General features: G+C 43.8%; 1 protein-coding gene across 3 annotated transcripts in view; it reads right to left on the minus strand.

The window, feature by feature from the left end:
- Positions 1-19,885, minus strand: part of CREB3L2 (cAMP responsive element binding protein 3 like 2) — a 128,555-nt gene that overhangs the window by 26,538 nt on the left and 82,132 nt on the right. For 2 of the 3 annotated variants that reach the window (XM_003813426.4, XM_055115420.1), the window contains exons 3-7: positions 14,260-14,435; positions 11,399-11,486; positions 6,659-6,843; positions 4,109-4,255; positions 2,365-2,423 (exon numbers count right to left, since the gene is read on the minus strand). In XM_003813426.4, the coding sequence (XP_003813474.1) occupies positions 2,365-2,423; positions 4,109-4,255; positions 6,659-6,843; positions 11,399-11,486; positions 14,260-14,435 (655 nt within the window). The remainder of the gene's footprint in view (positions 1-2,364; positions 2,424-4,108; positions 4,256-6,658; positions 6,844-11,398; positions 11,487-14,259; positions 14,436-19,885) is intronic. The other variant, XM_008965985.4, reaches the window with a different exon arrangement.

Genomic DNA, 19,885 nt, shown 5'->3' on the forward strand with positions numbered 1-19,885 from the left:
AAAAAAAAGGCCGGGCACGGTGGCTCACGCCTGTAATCCCAGCACTTTGGGAGGCCAAAGCAGGCGGATCACAAGGTCAGGAGATAGAGACCATCCTGGCCGACATGGTGAAACCCTGTCTCTACTAAAAATACAAAAATTAGCTGGGCGTGGTGGCACGTGCCTGTAATCCCAGCTACTCAGGAGGCTGAGGCAGCAGAATCGCTTGAACCCAGGAGTCGGACGTTGCAGTGAGCCAAGATCGCCACTGCACCCCAGCCTGGTGACAGAGCAAGATCTGTCTCAAAAAAAAAAAAAAGAAAAATAGAAGGAGCTGGGGCCGGGCATTGTGGCTCATGTCTATAATCCCAGTAATTTGGGAGGCTGAGGCAGGCAGATCACTTGAGGTCAGGAGCTCAAGACTAGCCGGGCCAACATGGTGAAACCCCATCTCTACTAAAAATGCAAAAATTAGCTGAGCATGGTGGTGTGTGCCTGTAATCCGAACTACTTGGGAGGCTGAGACAGAAGAGTCACTTGAACCTGGGAGGCAGAGGTTGCAGTGAGCCAAGATCATGCCACAGCACTCCAGCCTGGGCCACAGAGCGAGACTCTGTCTCCAAAAAAAAAAAAAAAAAAAGAGGGAGCTGAGTGATGAGTGCCTGAATAATGAAAGATGAATAGTGACAGTACAAAATATGACCCTCTTTTAGGGTGTTACAACCCTCTTCCCTCTCACCTCCTCCCTAGTGTTCTCAATGCCCATCATACTTCTCCCTCTATACTACAGTAATCTGGATACTCCCAGCTATACTCTTACCAGGACTGATAAGAAGTGAAGAGACTTAAGCAAAGGGCAGGATGAGAGCCCAGGACTAGGAATCCTGGTGCTGGGGCACGCGTGCCCAAAAGAGACAGTAAAGAGATTTTCATAGGAACATCTTGACCCTGGATGCCCATAGAAAATGGTGGGACAGCATGGGACTACAGTCTTCCCACGGTATTCAGGGGGGACTAGTTCCAGAACTCCCCACAGATACCAAAATCTCCAGATGCTCGAGTCCCTGATTAAAAAATGGTGTAGTATTTGTATATAACCTTTACATATCCTCCAGTATATGTTAATCATCTCTAGGTTATTTATAATACCAAACACAATGTAAATACTACGTAAATATGTGTTATCTTGTATTTATAGTTGTATTATTTTTTATTGTTGTAGTCTTTTTTTTTATTGAGTTGCTTGGTTTTGGCTTTGGTTTTTTGAGACAGAGTCTCACTCTATCATCAAGGCTATAGTGCAGTGGCACAATCACAGCTCACTGCAGCCTCAACTTCCTGGGCTGAAGTGATTCTCCCCTCTCAGCCTCCTGAGTAGCTGGGACCACAGATGTGCACCACCATGCCTGGCTAATTTTTTTTATTTTTTAAGGGGTCTGGCTATGTTGCCCAGGCTGGTCTTGAACTCCTGAGCTCAAGCAATCCTCTCACCTTGGCCTCCCAAAGCACTGGGATTATAAGAGTGAGCCATCACACCCAGCCTATTGAGGTTTTTTTCTGAATATTTTAGACCCATGGTTGGTTGAATCTGAGGACGCTGAACCCCCAGATATGGAGAGCCAACTATACTTAATGCTGCATTACCAGTACTTAAGTCAGGTGATAGAAGCACTAAACTTTCAATAGTAGCTTTGAGAAACAGCCAGGAACCACCAGCCACTCCTTTCCCCAGATCCACATGAAGTTCATTTCTGGGTCTGGGACCTCATGCCCATCTTAAAAATATCTTGGTTTGTTAGCTAAAGAACTAACTTCTAGGGCTAAGACAAAACTGTATTTAATTCATCTTTTTCTAACAGCCCGCCTGATATTACAGACTTTTCAAAAGAACAAAGATTGCCTTCAAGTGTTTTTGCAAAAAAAAAAAAAACATGAATTGTAGTGGCTGGAAAATAAAGGCTGCCAACCTGACATCTTTCCCTATGTGCCCTCTCTAGAGCATGAGGGAGTGTGGCCAACGGGGGCTGATTAAGTAGCACTGCTCCTTTCGGCTAAAACAGGGCTTCTCCTGCTAGAAGTTTCAGGAATGTGCAGGAATGTTAATATTTGTATGTGTTTGAAAGGAAGTCTCTGAGGACCCCGGGGTCCTTGACTGGCAGTGGTATGATTCAAACGCCTACTAAGGTACTTTCACTTCTTTCTTGCTTTATTATAGACGTCTCCTCCAAATAACCACTAGGTGGCAGGCAAACCACAGCTGATAAACCACCGGGTTTCCAAGGTGGCCAGAAAGAGGAATTGAACTGCTTCTCCCCGATTCTCCGCACACCCATATTTCCCTGTGCATACTGCCCGATGAACGCAACAGTTTGCCAGCAGGCTTACTTCTTCTCCAGGCTGTCCATGTATTCTTTCTTCTTTCTCCTACTTTCCTGAGCAGAAATCTGAGAGAGAGGAGTGGGAGGAGAATGATTAATTTCCAGCTCTGTAAGTAAACCAGTTAAGATGGGAGGTGGTCAGCGTAGAAGTCACCAAAGCCCTGCTTACTTCTGCAAGCTGCTTGCCATTTGTTTAAGCTGCTGGTTCATTGACTAGTCTGTCCTCCCGGGTTTCTAGCTGCCAAACTCACACCTACTTTCCTACAAACCAGGCCACCAGTAAAATGGACACTGAGTGGCCAGGAGCAGTGGCTTACGCCTGTAATCCCAACACTTTGGGAGGCTGAGGTGGGCGGATCACTTGAGGTCAGGAGTTCGAGACCAGCCTGGCCAACATGGTGAAACCCTGTCTCCATTAAAAATACAAAAAAAATGGCAGGCGCAGTGGCTCTAGCCTGTAATCCCAGCACTTTGGGAGGCCAAGGCAGGTAGATCACCTGAGGTCAGGAGTTCAAGACCAGCCTGGGCAACATGGTAAAACCCCGTCTACTAAAAATACAAAAATTAGCTGGGCGTGGTGGTGCATGCTTGTAATCCCAGCTAATTGGGAGGCTGAGGCAAGAGAATCGCTTGAGTCCGGGAGGCAGAGGTTGCAGTGAGCTGACATCGTGCCACTGCACTCCAGCCTAGGTGACAGAGAGAGACTCCATCTCAAAACAAAAAACAAAAAACAAAAAAATTAGCCGGGCATGGTGGCACACGTCTGTGGTTCCAGATGCTTGGGAGGCTGAGGTAGGAGAATCACTTGAACCTGGGAGGCAGAGGTTGCAGTGAGCCGAGATCATGCCACTACACTCCAGCCTGGGTGACAGAGTGAGACTCTGTATGAAAAAAAAAAAAAAAAAAAAGAAAGAAAAGAAAAGAAAACAATGGACACTGAGTGAAGAGCCAGGCCAGAACATGTGGCTCACAAACCATCAGTGTGGTCTCAGATAAATGAGTTTAACTCCTGGACCTCTGCTGGCTGAAGTACATCTATAAAATAAGAGAGCTGGCTTGGTCATACATCAACTTGCTGCTGGTTCCGCACATGGATAGAGTGACACTAAGCTCTTGTCTTCCTTCCCTCTTTGCCCCCTCCTCCTGGTAGGCCTGCGCCTCAGCCATCCCCCTGGTTTTCATCAGCCCTGCTCAGCACTGAGGGGCCCAGGGGTAGGAGACTACTGAGTCCAAATATAGACCAGCAAACTGCAGAAGTTTTGTAATCACAAAATCCTACCAAGAAAAAAAAAATTAACCAAGCACTTGCAATGTATTTGTATCTTATATATATATATAATACATATATATGCTGTATTTTATATAGATACATACAGTACATATATATGTCTACTAGAGGAAACTATTGTATATATCATACACCCAAAATTTAAAAGGCTGAGTTAAAAAAAAAAAAAAAACTAGATGGAAATTCTAATAGCTTCCTCCCACCCGTGAATGTAACATCATGGGCACCAAGGAGGTAGATACTGATTTGGGAGTCTGCTGGCCTCAAGAGGGATGGGATGGGCTGGAGGAAGAGAGGGGCAAGTGGTGAGGGTGCTCCTCCCAGGGCTTAGGGAAGGGAAGGGCTGGGCCTTGGTCTCCACCATGGGATGGGGTAGTGCTGGCCATTGGGAAGGCAGGGAAGGGGATGCTGACTCGATTCTGCTCGTCTCTGCTCTAGAAGTGCCTAGATTTGAAGAGCTCACCTTATTCTTGATCTTCCTCCGAATTTTCTTCAGGGCCTTCTCCTCTGATTTTGACAGGGGCAATTTGGTGGGGATGGGATAGCCCTCAGCAATCAGGGTCCTCTTCTCCTCCTCTGTCAGGACCAGAGGGCCTGATCCCTGCAGTTTCTGTGCAGACCAAGGAGCAGAAAAGGGTCAAAGAAAAAGAACTGGGACCACTGAAGAATCACCTCCCAATGGGGTGATGAGAATCTGTTAACAATGTCTTACAGAAGGCTCTGAGACAAGGATGCCCCATCTGCTTTGGGTGATAGATGGGTATTCTGAAGGGCATGGGAAGATGGGGAAGACACCCCATGTGAGTGTTATAACCTAGGGATTATAATTCAAGGGAAAGAATAAAGAAGCCTCTACCCATTATTTCCCGGGAAGCACTCCACTTGCTAAAACATGAAAAGAAAAACAGAGAAGTCATTTCCCACATCCCTAGAGATTTCCTGGCCTTGGAGTGATGAAGGATTCATTTGCAGCCCTGCTTTGTGCAAGAGTTTTGTTGTTCTCCTTCTGAAAATGCAATTTTATAAGGTGCTCTCTACACACCAGGAGTCATTTCTCTCCTCCACTTTTAGCTAAGGGTGCAGAGCACCCAGGGACATACCTGCAGACTCTTTCCACAGAAGCCTCTGGCTTCAGCAGTTTCAGAATGTCCATCAGCAATGAAGACAAGAACAGTAGGACATCTCATGGAACCCACAGTAGAATGGCATGTTTATTATAATTAATCAAACAGAGTCCCTATTGCACTTTAGCTCTATACTAAATGCCATGGAGGACTCAAAACAAACCCTACCTCTCAAGTAGCTTGTGATCAAGACTGTGAGACTGAATTGATACCCATGAAAGGATAAGAGTAATTAAATGCTAAACTGTAATCTTAGCTGATATGGTTTGGCTCTGTGTCCCCACCCAAATCTCATTTTATAGCTTCCATAATTCCCACATGTTGTGGGAGGGACCCAGTGGGAGATGACTGAATTAAGGGGTGAGTCTTTCCTGTGCTGCTCTTGTGAGAGTGAATGAATCTCACAAGATCTGTTGGTTTTAAAAAACAGGAGTTGCATTGCACAAGCTCTCTCTTTGCCTGCTGCCATCCATGTAAGACATGACTTGCTCCTCCTTGCCTTCCACCATGATTGTGAGGCTTCCCTAGCCACGTGGAACTGTAAGTCCAATTAAACCTCTTTCTCTTGTAAAGTGCCCAATCTCGGGTATGTCTTTATCAGCAGCGTGAAAATGGACTAATACATTAGCTAAAGGTGTACTAAAAATTTGAAGTAAGAGAACACTGCTATGAGTTGTGTGATCAGGAAACGTTTAGGGCAGGAGATGAGATTTGAATTGGGCATCCTGAAAGAAAGGGGATGATTTACATAAGAGAGAGGAGTGCATTCTAAGCAAAAGGCAGTATTTTGAAAAGTCACTGAAGAAGCCACTGCCTAGTGTGGGTAAGGAGTTCTTGAAGCAGCGGAGGGTTGGATACCTGATAATGAGTAAAGGTGTCAGGGCTTGGTGCCAACAGGTAATAGGGAAACACAATATAGTTGCTGGGCAAGCATCTGACATGGGGAAGAGTTCCTCCATAAACATGTACAATGGACAGATCATAGTAGTACACACAGGTATATAGGATACAAGCTATTCTAGTAATCCAAGGAGTGAAGTCAGGTTCAAGTTGAAAAGGTGAAGAAAGAGGGGAAGGGTGAATTCCCTTGTCCTCAGTAATGATGAAATATAAGAATGTGGTTACAGATCTAGAACTTTCAGGGACAGAATCAATATATATTTTCAAAGTTATGTTAATTAATGGACAGATAGTACTTACAGAATTTTAAAACATCTCATTTCATTTAAATTTTCTAGCTGTGATATTGTAAATTCAAAATAGCTGATTATAATTTTTAAAATTTCACAGAAATCAATTCACTCCTAGAACAATAAGAAGTAACAATCTATTCTTCTTTATTATGGTGTCCTCATGTATGTGAGGGATGAACGAGGGGTTTTGATGTCTGATCTGAGTTTCTGGGTTAAGAGTCATACGACACACAGAAAAGGCTTAAACTGCTTTGACCTTTAGGCATCAAAGAAATTAATCTCAGAGTAATTTTTAAGTTCACCAAAAATTGCTTCTTTAAAATATAAAAGGTATTTCCTATGACATAGGTCACAAGGACCATTAAATTAATGCAAATATTTATGATAGAACTTTGAGGAGAAAAACCCCAAATTTTTATTCCTCATGTCTATAGCTCTGTAAAATAAACATATGAATAAAAACTGGAAGTGTGCATGTGAAAAGGAAGAGAATTGTGGTAGTAAAAGGTGAGATGTGCGGGCAGTTCCTAGAAAGTGTTCTTTAGGGTTGACATCACTCTGCTTTCGCCATTAAGCAGAGACTTCTTGACAAAAGTAAAAACCAAACAGCCTTGAGTGGTCCTGCTCTGGATACAGCCCCAGGGGAATGAATGGAGAGGGTTCCCTTTGGTCCAGGAATGCCCGCTGCATACTTACATGAGGAGCTGTGAGGAGAGGGGAGCTGGAGAGGGCGGAAGGGGCCCGGGGTGCAGCTCTGGAGGGGCTGTGGGTCTGAGGCAGGCTGAAGGGGTGCAGGCGTGGGTTGGGACTCAGGCTGCCCTCTGAGTCACTGCCGTGACTGCTCGGAGGGGTGGGCGGCAAATGCAGGTGGTCCACTGGGGCTGCAAAAAAGGAAGCACATCTCATCCATCCCAGAGCCACAAATCAGGACACAACTGATTTGTGGAATAGCAAACTAAAGTGCGAGGGGCCTCCATGAGCTGACCCAGACAGATCTCCAAGGTGCAGAGCGTGGATACTGGAGTCCTCCTTTTGTATCAAAAAGGAGAGAAAGAGGATATAGACCCACATTTGCTTATACTGGCAGAAAGAAACACTGGAAGTGAATACAAGAAACCAATAAATGTGCGACCAGGGGCCAGGCAAGGTGGCTCATGGCTGTAATCCCAGCACTTTGGGAGGCTGAGGTGGGCAGATCACCTGAGGTCAGGAGTTTGTGACCAGCCTGACCAACATGGCGAAACCCCATCTCTACTAAAAATACAAAATTAGCCTGGCGTGGTGGCACGTGCCTATAATCCCAGCTACTCAGGAGGCTGAGGCAGGAGAATCACTTGAACCCAGGAGGCAGAGATTGCAGTGAGCCGAGATCATGCTAAAATACAAAAAAAATTAGCCAGGTGTGGTGGCACACACCTATAGTCCCAGCTACTTGGGAGGCTGAGGCAGGAGAATTGCTTGAACCCAGGAGTTAGGGGTTGCAGTGAGCCAGGATCACACCACTGCCCTCCAGCCTGGGTGACAGAGCGAGAATCCATCTCAAAAAGCCGGAGTGGCTGCTTTGAAAAAAGCCAGTTTGTTTCTGGAGCAATGTGCGTGGTCATGCCCGCAGGCAAGACGCCAGGCATTCTTCATTCAGAAAACATGAAATCCATCTTCAGATACGGGAGTGAGCACAGGAAAAATAAGTGAGAGTGCAGTGGGGGAACTTTCTCCTCTAAAGTCTCCTGCGTCCTTCCTCAAGGAGGCACAACACCCTCTCTGCCAGGGCCTATGGAGCCTTGGTCAGCGTCCATCAGGCATCTCCAGGGCAGCAGAGATGGGCTTCTGAAGGAGGAATCCAACCAGGCTTCCACGTGAATGAAAGCACTCTTGGGTCTCACTGTTCTTTCTGAACAGTGCACATTTCTGTTGTACCAGCCACTGCTGCTGAGCCAAGGGAGATAACTGCAGGTAAACGCTTCACTCCTGGAGCCCCCAGGACAATGGATTCCTCTGTACGGCAGCCCCGTGGTGGGCATGGCCCACACAGCTGGTTCTGCTCGGCCAGAGAACTAACTGCTGAAGGCCACGGGAAGCCTCAGCACATCACCTCCTTGTCCCTTCTTCCAATGGAGACCACCCAACATACTATGGATGGGAAGGGCCCTCCTGAGACACAACAACTGACCCAAAAAAGATGACCTTACCCATAGCTGCCTGATATGGTTTGGCTGTGTCCCCACCCAAATCTCCTTGAATTGTAGCTCCCATAATTCCCACATGTGGTGGGAGGGACCCAGTGGGAGATCACTGAATCATGGGGGCAGTTTCCCCCATACTGTTTTTGTGGTAGTAAATAAGCCTCATGAGATCTGATGAAACCCCTTTTGCTTGGTTCTCATTTTCTCTCTTGCCTGACGCCTTGTAAAATGTGCCTTTCGCTTTCCACCACGATTGTGAGGCCTCCTTATCCACGTGGAACTGTGAGGCCATTAAACCTCTTTTTCTGCATAAATTGCCCAGTCTCGGGTACTTTATCAGCAGCATGAAAACGGACTAATACGCTGCCCTCAGAGAGGATGAGCAGCAATCAGCATCTCTCTCCTGCAGGAATACCTGAATAGCCAAGGCCACAACAGGCAATGCCCCCTCAGCCAACCCTGGTCCCCCCGGCCCTGGCATGCTTTTTTTCTTCTCTCTCTCATTGCAATTCCCTGTCTCTCTCCCACCCTTTCTTTCTCTTTCTGCCACATACAGCTTTTCTCTAGATGTTTCCTCTTTCCCTTTTTCTCTGCCAGTCTTGCCAAAGAGGTCCCTGGGCTTTTTAGTCTCTGTGGGCACTCTTAAAGCTAAAGAAATATGCTAAAATAATCCTAATCGTGCTATTCGCACTACTGCCACAGGTGCAGGCAGCCCAGGAAGGGAAAATATGCAGGTGCTTGGCTAAGAGTGAGGAGTCCTAAGCGTGTTAATCAAGGTTTCTCGAATGCCATGAATATTATGGCACTTCATGGTTTAAAAACAAAAAAAACAAACAAACAAAAAAACGGGAAGCAGACGAACCTAATAGGGGCTTTGTGCTGTTACATTCCCAAGAACGAGCGAGGAGTACCTAGAGCCACCCTGTCCCTTTCACTTGGTAGGGGCCAAATTATTCTAATACCGTTCTCCCGTCCAAGCAGAGGGCACCCCACAAAAGACAGAAAGAGAATGTGAAGCAAGTGAAGCAAGTAAAATCTTGTCTTTCCTATCTATTAAGAGCTACAGAGCTGGCCAGAGGTGCCTCAGGATCAGATTTCTAAATATCATTTGAAATGCTGCTTTTGGGTTACTGCAAGGTCTGGGGACAACAAGCTACTGTGCCTAGAAACTCATGCAGTGAAGGATATTGAATTTCCTTATCTCAGTTTATCCAGGATAATGAGGAAGGGCTGTCCTTAACTTCATTCTTGAAACATTTCTCCTCCAATAACCCTGGATTCAGAAGCCACTATGGGATTCATTGTTATGGTGATGACACTTCTGAACCACATCACAGCATAAATTAAAAGAGTAAGATGCATTTGATAGTAATAACTGGTGTTATACAAACGAAAGCAATTACTTTGAAGCAGTACATAAAGCTGAAAGGCACTACTGTCTGTCACTCAGTGCAAAGACATAGTGTCTCAATATGGATTCTAAGTATTATTAACTTTTACTAAGTAAATAAGTAGTATTTACTAAGTATTATTTCACTAAGTATTATTAACTTTTAAAATTTAATCCTTTCTTTATTGATAATAAAGGCAAATAAAGGGCCAGCCCTGATTACATTGTTACAAACCAAATCCTGAGTTAGTTTCTAATGGAATGAAGACAGATGATATTTTCATGAGAAGTGCTCATATGTAAACATCCTCACATTTATATACCGTAGCAAATATACCTTTTCGGTGACAACTGTATAAGCCAATTTCTTATTTGTTGACCACAGTAGTGAACTGTACTTTGAAATTTGTACTGAAAGGATGAATGGGACCGGGTGAGGTGGCACATGCCTTTAATCCTAACACTTTGGGAGGCCAAGATGGGAGGATCACTTGAGCTCAGGAGTTTCAGACCAGCCTGGGCAACATGGTGAAATCCTATCTCTACAAAAAATACAAAATTTAGCTGGGCATGGTGGTGCATGTCTGCAGTCCCCGCTACTTGGGAGGCTGAGGTGGGAGAATCGCTTGAACCCATGAGGTTGAGGTTGCCATGAGCCATGATGGCACTACTACACTCCAGCCTGAGCAACAGAGTAAGACCCTGTTTCACACACAAAAAATAAATAAATAAAAAGTATGAATGAGAAGGGAAGTGATGGCATGAGTGAAGGCACAGAAGTGAGAAGAGCAGGATGTATGCCGGAGAATCTGCATACGCAAGGCAGAGAGAGCTTCATTAGACCTTATGAGGCTCAGGGGTCTGCATCCAGGATTCCTAACTATGGGCTTCATAGGAGAACAAAGAGGGAGAAACTCAGAAAGAAACTGACATAGAGAAAGATAAATATAGAAATATAACAACCTTGGCCAGGCGTGGTGGCTTATGCCTGTAATCCCAGGACTTCAGGAGGCCGAAGCAGGCGGATTGCCTAAGGCTGGGAGTTCAAGACCAGCCTGACCAATGTGGCAAAACCTCGTCTCTACTAAAAATACCAAAATTAGCTGGGTGTGGTGGTGCACACCTGTAATCCCAGCTTCTCAGGAGGCTGAGGCACAAGAATCGCTTGAACCTGGGAGGCAGAGGTTGCAGTGAGCCGAGACGGTGCCATTGCACTCCAGCCTGGTAACAGAGTGAGACTCTGTCTCAAAAAAAAAAAAAAAAAAAGTATGATCACCTCAAGGATGTGTTAATTCTAAATGGATGGATGTCAAGAAGCCCAAAAAGATGCACAATTGTGAACCATGAACATGACCAAATAGAGAAGGGGCTCCTTGCAATAGTTGTCATTCAAAGTCAATGTTTACAAACAATGAATTGGCCACATAATTAATTGTGAATTTACTTCACAAAGAGTTGAAACCAGAGTTGTTTGAAATAAGCAAGGTGCTTTTGTAGATGGTTGTTGATTTGTGGGGCTATATAGGGTTCACGCCTGGATGAATAAGGGCTGCAGTTCTCTTGTTCGATAGTGTTTGTAGTAGCAGTCCATAAAAGTTTTGAAAAATATCACCCTGGCTAGAAGTAAAAGTATGGTAACACTTAGCTGAAACTTAATCCTGTGCATATATGGGAAAATAATATTTAGCTTGCAAAATTTTTATTTGGAAGCAAAATTTTTATTTTTTAAGAACAGAGCTATTTCATAAAGCCAGCTACAACATCTGTGGTACAAACTCATCCCAGCTCTCTCGCCATATTCCCTCTCTGTAGACCCAGACACCATACCCATAACCCAAAGGGACACAGGGAGGGCAGACAGACCTTCTTTAGGAGAGAAGTTAAGAAACTGATCCACTTCATGAGGCTCCAGCTTAATTTTAGGAATAATGGTCTGGCACGAGGAATCAACCTGGAGGAAGAATTTCAAACACAATTTTTAAAAACCAATCACAGCCTTGAAGACACATGCAGGAGAGCTATTTGTCACCTGTGTCTTCCTCTCGGGACAGCCCTGCCTATCCTGGAGAATAGCTGAGTGTAGGCAGCTTCCCTGACAGGGAGTCATTTTAGTTCTTAACCTTTTTCTCATTGCCAAACTTGGCATTACAGCTGACAGGACCTTCAGAACTTACTTGAGACCACCCTGGGTAACATAGTGAGACACCGTCTCCCCAAAAAATACAAAAATTAGCCAGTTGTGATGGCATGCACCTGCAGTCCCAGCTACTTGGGAGGCTGAGGCAGGAGAATCACTTGAACCCAGGAGAATCACTTGAACCCAGGAATTTGAGGCTGCAGCGAGCTGTGATCATACCATTGCACTCCAGCCTAGGTAACAGAGTGAGACCCTATCTCAAAAAAAAAAAAAGAAAAAAGAAAAAAAAAGAAAAAGAAAAACACTCAGAACTCTAAAGTTGAAAGCCAAATGCTCAAGCCCAAACTATATCAATATTCTTTTCTATGTTTTTATAGTACTATAAAGGCATTTTATTACAAAATATTCTGGTACTTTTTTTTTTGGTGGCATCATTCTGCTAACTTTATTCTTTATACATAGTTTGGGCAAAGTAAGAACCAAACACTGCTTCCACTCCCCCTATCCTCACTCCACTTGGGGGCTTTAAAAAGCAACTTATAGTTGATACTGGTAAGGATTCCCAAGACTACAGAATTTAGTTGTAGAGCGTAACTGTGCATTTGATCACTGAAAGAAAATAAGAGACCTTCTAAGAGGTGGTGACCTTAGCAGAATAAGGAGGGGCCAGGGGGTCTCTTATCCCAGTTCAGCCTCACACCAGCCTGGGAGTTTTCCCTGCCTGCAACGTAAAGCAGCCTGTAAATTACATATAGCCACAATGCACTTAAATCGAGTCAATCACCATGGAAAATGGGAACTAAATTTTAAAGAGTCAAAGGCCTCCACCAGCTTGCCCTGGGGTAGGGACTGTGCACCAAGCCACATCCTTTCTCTTATATATAACTTTATTAATATTAATAATTAATAATGTTATAATACAATTAATATAATTATTAATAATATTAATGATGTTATTATTAAGGCTTCCTAATGACTGATGGTATCTAATCATGAAAATCCTGGTAGGGAAAGGAGAAAAGTTATCTGGCCCATACACAGGAGCAAGGCCATGCCTCTGAGCTTTGCTAGTTACGTACTTTACAATAATTCAACTAGGCCGGGCATGTGGCTCACGCCTGTAATCCCAACACTTTGGGACGCTGAGGTGGGCGGATCACTTAAAGTCAGGAGTTCGAGACCAGCGTGGCCAACATGGTAAAACCCCATCTCTACTAAAAATACAAAAATTAGCCAGGCGTGGTGGCTGGTGCCTGTAATCCCAGCTACCTGGGAGGCTGAGGCACAAGAATCACTGAACCCGGGAGGCGGAGGTTGCAGTGGGCTGACATCATGCCACTGCACTCCAGCTTGGGTGACAGAATGAGACTTCTGTCTCAAAAAAAAAAGTAATAAATAAAGTAACTAAAATTCTGTGGAGCAAGGAGACTAATATAGACCAGAGAGCCCAGCCTAATAAAGAGACTCAGGTAGCTACTGAGAAAGGAATCCTAGCACACTTGCAGAGGCCTCTGTCTACAACCCTTCATCATCTACACAGATGGACTGACAAGGGAGTAAGCAGTGACACTTTAATGAGTCTACTGATTCTGTGTTACCTTATTCTGAACAGGTAGACACTACATCTTTTTTTCTTTCTTTCTTTCTTTTTTTTTATTTATTGAGACAGAGTCTTGCTCTGTTGCCCAAGCTGGAGTGCAGTGGCTCGATCTCGGCTCTCTGCAGCTTCCGCCTCCCAAAGTGCTGGGATTATAGGCATGAGCCACCGTGCCCGGCTGCAGATAGACACTCTATCTGGCTCACAAGAAATCTGACTTAAGGAATGTTAATGAAGTTGTTGTTTATAACCTGAAGCTTTGAACTTAAGGGAAGCTAAGACAGGCTTCCAACACTTGCAAGAAGATGTACAAATACGATGCTGGTCCATGGCCAGACACTGGAAATATCCAGAAAGAAGGTAGAGTAGAATTAAATTCTACTTGCAGTAGGCATGGAATCTAGTAAGGAAAAAATCCTGATTTCTTATGCTTTCCACGGGTAACACAATAATAGGTGTTATTATTACTATTACTATTATTATAATGTTATTAATATTGTTAATATTATTCATACTATTATACGAATCAATATGTGGGACATTCCTGACTTGAGTAAGGACAACTCAGCATCTCACTAGGAAAGTAAAATATTACACAGGAGCTCACATTCCCAGTAGCCATGCACTGTAAGCCATGGATTACATCACCACCTCAATCACTCCCTTTCCACTGCTTAAAAATCAGTGCCATAGAGAATTTTTTTTTACCACAGATATTTTCTGTGTTTTTTATTTTGTAACGGTAATCAAAAAGAGAATGAAATCAGCTTAGCTACTAATTTTTTCTGAACAATGGCTTTAAAGGAAGTTGGCACCAAATCAACATACCCTTATTAAATGTATACATATGTATATACACACATATAAAGTTGCATGTCCTTAAATGTACACAGCCACTAACTCCAAAAAGATTAAACACCTTATTGGAGAATGAGGATCTATCTGTATCTTTTAATCCAACCTGTTTAAACAGACGAAAATTGAGCATACCCCAGTGTTCATTTCCAGAGGACGTTCCTCCTTTTCCAACGGGGTGGAGATGGCTGTGATGGTCAGAGTGACAGACGGAACGAGTCCTGGGGGTGGTTCGTCTGTAATTGGCTCTGTCTTGATGGTTGTTGAAGGGAAGTCTGTAGACAGGTACCATTTCTCACTTTCCACCTCTTCTGCAGGAAAAAGACAAGCACACATGTGAACTTGTTCAGGGCATCAGGCATAAGCAAAACAAGCGACCACTAGTCTTTCTCCCCAAAAAAGCTCAGTGAAGGATGATTGAAAGTAGAATAAAAGAAAATGAAATATGTGAGGGAAAAGATTGATGGATATGAACAGCAAAGAAAGAATCTATACTTGTATTTGCTTGCATGTGAGTATGCCTAAAGAAACTCTGGAAGGAATCCATAGAAAAGAAAGAAACTTGGCTTCCTGAGAAAGGCAGAAAGAAACCTGGGTTGATGGGGAATAGAATAGGAGGGAGGATTTTGAATATGTAATGAGCTACTCTTTTTCGTTGTCAAATCATGTAAATGTACTATCTATTCAAAAATAGATAAATAAGCACATTTAAAAACATGAAAGAAAGAAGCAGCCGGGCACAGTGGCTCACGCAAGTAATCCCAGCACTTTGGGATGCCAAGGCAAGAGAAATGCATGCTTGAGCCCATGAGTTCAACACCAACCTGGGCTACAATGCAAGACTCTGTCTCTACCAAAAAAAATTTTTAACTAGCTAGGTGCAGTGGTGAGCATCTGTGGTCCCAGCTACTTGGGAGGCTGAGGCAGGAGGATTGCTTAAACCAGGAAGTCAAGGCTTCAGTGAGCTGTGATCATGTCATTGTACTCCAGAGCCTGGGCAACAGAGTGAGACCCTGTCAAGAAAGAAAGAGAGAGAAAGGGAAGGGAGGGGGAGGGGGAGCGAGAGAAAGCAAGAGTGAGAGTGAGAGCGAGAGCGAGAGCGAGTGACAGCGAGAGCGACAGAGAGAGAGAAGCAAGCAAATGGTTGGTAACCAACGGGAGAAGATGAGAGAACATGGTGAGTAGGTCTCTCTCTCCTTCTCTCCAAAGGAAAGTTATTTGGTTTTTCGATATTTTTTCTTCTCACTCCATTTTTTTGTTTGTTTTTGTTCTCTTCTGTTTTCACTGTGATCCCACCTAGCCTTAAACCTAACTTAGACTTTCATAGACTCTGCTCAGCCCTTTGGGAGACTTTGGTTTGTAATAACCATCTGCCCTTTGCTGAAATGGACAAAATACTCTTCCTGAGAAAACGGCTGCATCTTGGTGAGTCTGGGTCTTGTCTTTCCTGATTATCACCAGGCCTGGAGATAGCTAACAACCGAGAGACAAGACGGAACAGACAGAGTGCCTCTGCCACTTAATGCACATTCTTCTCAGAGTCTAAGAGAATAAGAATTTGTATTTCTTAACAAGTTACTTTGGAGCTAGCGCTCAGCACTGCCTGGAAAAGCAGGGAGGAGGGAAGGAAAGGAAACGACCAGAGAGTTGGAAACAGCCACAGAACAAGACAAAGCAAGCCAAAGGCAACGTTCCTTAGCTGATACCAGTTTTACTAAAATGAGGCTAAAACAAAGCAAAGACACGCTCCTTTGCTTTCTCAAAATGCTTACACACGTACACCACATTTCACATACTTAGTGACCCATGACTGTCAGGAGAGCAAAGTCGTTCACATTATACATTTATTTTACATTCAAGAATGTGACTCCAGTTTTCTTATGAAAAGTACAATCATTTAGAACCGCTAAGAAGAAGGGAAGGGTAGACACAGAAACTAAGAACTAAAACCTACGATTATTAAAATTATGTTTCATAAGTGACTTCTTTAAAGCACAAAAAAGTTAGGTTCATATTTGAGGAATGATTTCCCCCCTAAATCCAGTTTATAATTGATGAATTATCCCAGCCTCAATTTATTTCCCAAGGTGAAATAAAGACAGGATGGGCAGGTGGTGGAAGATGTTTTGCTTTTAGAGTGGGGCTGCTGAGTGCTATGGTGTGACGGGGATTTCCATCCTTCATGGGGTGTGGGCCACATCCTGGTGGAAGGGGAGGGCGGGGGAACAAAGGGCTCTCCGATGGCGGCCAGAGGAGGGAGACCACTCTGTACTGGACTCAGACCGTGCCCCAGCTCAGCCCAGAGATGAAGCAACTGGACCACGAGCCAAAAGATTCCGTTGACTCTCCCCAAAGGAGCTTAGGAGCTAGAAGACACTGTCCGCTGCAAAGAACACCCGCTTAGGACAGTTAGGGAAGGGCTGGAGAGACAGAGACCGCATAGATCCCATTTTTTCCATTCAGCAATGACATGGTGATGCTTTTGCTTTTTGTTTTGTTTTGAGACATTCTTGCTCTGTCACCCAGGCTGGAGTGCAGTGGCACCATCTCGGCTCGCTGCAAACTCCGCCTCCCGGATTCAAGCGATTCTCCTGCCTCAGCCTCCTGAGTAGCTGGAATTACAGGTACACGCCACGACGCCCAGCTAATTTTTATATTTTTAGTAGAGACAGGGTTTTGTCATGTTGACCAGGCTGGTCTTGAACTCCTGACCTCAGGTGATCGGCCTCCCAAAGTGCTGGGATTACAGGTGTGAGCCACCATGAACAGCCATGCTTTTGCTTTTTGAAGTCAACACTTAAAGCCTGCCCACACTGAGTAATATTTATCCCTGGCAAAGGCTGGAAGAAAGACAGTAGGATGAAATATAGCCTCAGTACAGGCTGAAATGGACGGTAAGGAAGCATCCCTGAGAAAAAGGTCGCACACAATTACCAGGAAATTGTGAGATAAGGCCAGATCCCTTGACTGTGCAGTGAAGGCAACTGTGATGAAACTTAATTCACAAGGCAAACAAAAGAAGCAAAAGTTAAAAAAAAAAGTGAATACAAAAAACAAAATGAAGATGGGTGATAGATAGAATCAGTTCTTCCAATCTAGTGAGGCCATTCTCAAAGTGTGCACATTCGTAAAACAAGTCAAGACCATTTAATATTCTTAATGCCCAGTGTCCTATAGCCCTCTTTACAAACATACAAATATCATCAGTGCTGCCTCAGGGAATGGAAACCACAGGGCAAGTGATGGTACTTGAACTATAAAAGGAAACCTTCTCTCTCAAGGACAACTGTACATTTCCAAGAGAGAAGCCCAAGGAAGCGGCCTCTCCTCCCCTGAGCTTTTTTGAGGGCAAACAACAGGCGCTGCTTTCATGCTTCCATTCCAATACAGCAATTTAGTCCTTGATCCTGAAAGATGCTTTAGAGTTATAAAGAGATTTAAGGCCATTGAGCTCAAAGATATCTTTTTTTTTTTCTTTGAGACAGAGTCTTGTTCTATCACCCAGGCTGGAGTGCAGTGGTGCGATCTCGGCTCACTGCAACCTCCACCTCCTGGGTTCAAGCGATTCTCCTGCCTCAGCCTCCCAAGTAGCTGAGATTACAGGCGTGTGCCACCAAACCTGGCTAAGTTTTGTATTTTTAGTAGAGACGGGGTTTCACCATGTTGGCTAGGCTGGTCTCAAACTCCTGACCTCAGGTGACCCACCCGCCTCAGCCTCCCAAAGTGCTGGGATTACAGGTGTGAGCCACCACACCCAGCCTATCATTTCTAGATGAGGAAAATGACACCTGGGCCTAGGTCACATGGCAAATTAGTGGCAGAACCCAGATCTCTGCACTCTGGCCAGTAATCTTCCCATTAACAAGAAAACTTTCTATGTGGATAAAGATTATGCATAAATAATGCTCACTAGGGCATTGTTTATGATGACAAAACACTGAAAATAACCAAAACATTAAAAAGCAAGAGAAAGGTTAAGTCAATTATGGTGCATCCATACAATGGAATATTTATGCAGACATTAATATTACATGTATATAGCCTTTTTAATTACAAAGAAAAGACTTATAATGAAATATTAAGACAAAAACTCTAGATAAAAATTTATAACTATTAAAGAAGAAAGTGATAGAAAAGCATCAAAAGAAATATGCCAAATAGTAAGCATCTCTGGATAATCGTTCAGAACATGAATGACTTTTTCTTTAAATTTTATGGTACTTCTAGATTTCCAATCTTGGGACACTATTGTCTTTGGATGAACACACAGGGACATGGCCTGCTCCACTTCATGGCTTAGGATGGTAATTATTGGGTAGAGGTTGTAATTGCCCATGGGGCCGTTTAGAAGCCCTTGACTCAGTAAGAGTCAATGAGTCCCTTATTATGTAAATAAGTTGCATTCCTGGCTCCAGGTCTTCCTCCTCCCTCCATCCATGTCTTTTGCCTTAGAATTTTGCAGTGACCTCCCACCTTGGGCTGATCCCCACCCACAGCTTGGTCCTGTGGCTTGATGTACCATTGGTATGTGAGCTTTTTAATACAAGCGGAGTTTTGGAATGTGCTTGCAGGATGGAACTAATGTTGCTGTAGTTTTGCCATCAGCATGAGAAGAACGAGCTAGGATAATCTAGTGATCTCAGGAGAAGGATGACAGCCACATAGAACAGTCACCCCCAGAGGAGCTTAGTCAAGACCAGCCAACTATTAGCTGACCTTAGAGATGCCAGCGAATCTAGCTGAAACTAGCAGAACCACTCTGCTGACCCCCACACAGAAACAGACAGGTGGATTACGATAATAAATGACTGAGTGACTGAGTTTGGGGGTGGTTTGTTATGCCGCAACAGAGCTAGCTGATACAATATAGCCGAATGTATGAAAAATAAATTAAACCCATTACATTAGAATCTATTACAATGAAATTACTACATTCATTTCCAAAATAATTCCTCTAAACCATCAACTATGGATCATATCAATAAATGTCTGTAGATTGGCTGATCAGACCTACTAGTTACATCACAAAATACGAAATGACTTCATATGAAGAAAGTCAGCCAGTAAGTAGTTTGGTGAGAACAGCATTCCAGTGGTAGCTGAAATGAAAGAAAACAGCTTTCATTCTGAACTGCTGGAGGTTGGGTTGTACTCTCTTACTCAATGGAAATAAATATCAAATCACAGAAAACAAAATGACAAATGTAATCTATGAAGTGAGGGTTAAGGAAGGACAGAGTAGAGGAGAAGGAGCAGAATATGTATCACAATGTTTCTCCATGTCCTTACTTTTGTAGTTTTACTTTATTGGCAAAAAGATCAGTAGGGCCACCCTGGCTTAGAACTGGAATTATCCTTGGATGTCGTAGTTATTGGCTAAACTACAAACATAAGAGTCAGTAGACACTCCACACCCTCTAATTTCTAAAACTTGAAGCTGAGATACCGAGTGGAAAAAACAAAAATGTTCTTTCCGCATTGTGTTTATACGTCTTTTAAGTGTCATTTCAGACGAAAAACATCCCTGGTAAAGTTTAGCAGTCCACAGTTTGGGAGTAAGAAGAACAACCCCCATATCAGCTGATTTAAACAGCTTCCTGTCAAAGATCAAACTCGACTGGCACATTTCCTCAGCTTCACCACTTAACTGTCAGCAAGAAAATAAAAACAAGCCACTGATCGTGGTAAGAAGCAAGTCCTTTACATCCAAAGACAAAATGGTGCAGCCATGAGCAATGGGGCTAGATGCCAAGTTATCAAA

Source organism: Pan paniscus, chromosome 6 (genome assembly GCF_029289425.2).
Source record: "Pan paniscus chromosome 6, NHGRI_mPanPan1-v2.0_pri, whole genome shotgun sequence".
NCBI lineage: Eukaryota > Metazoa > Chordata > Mammalia > Primates > Hominidae > Pan > Pan paniscus.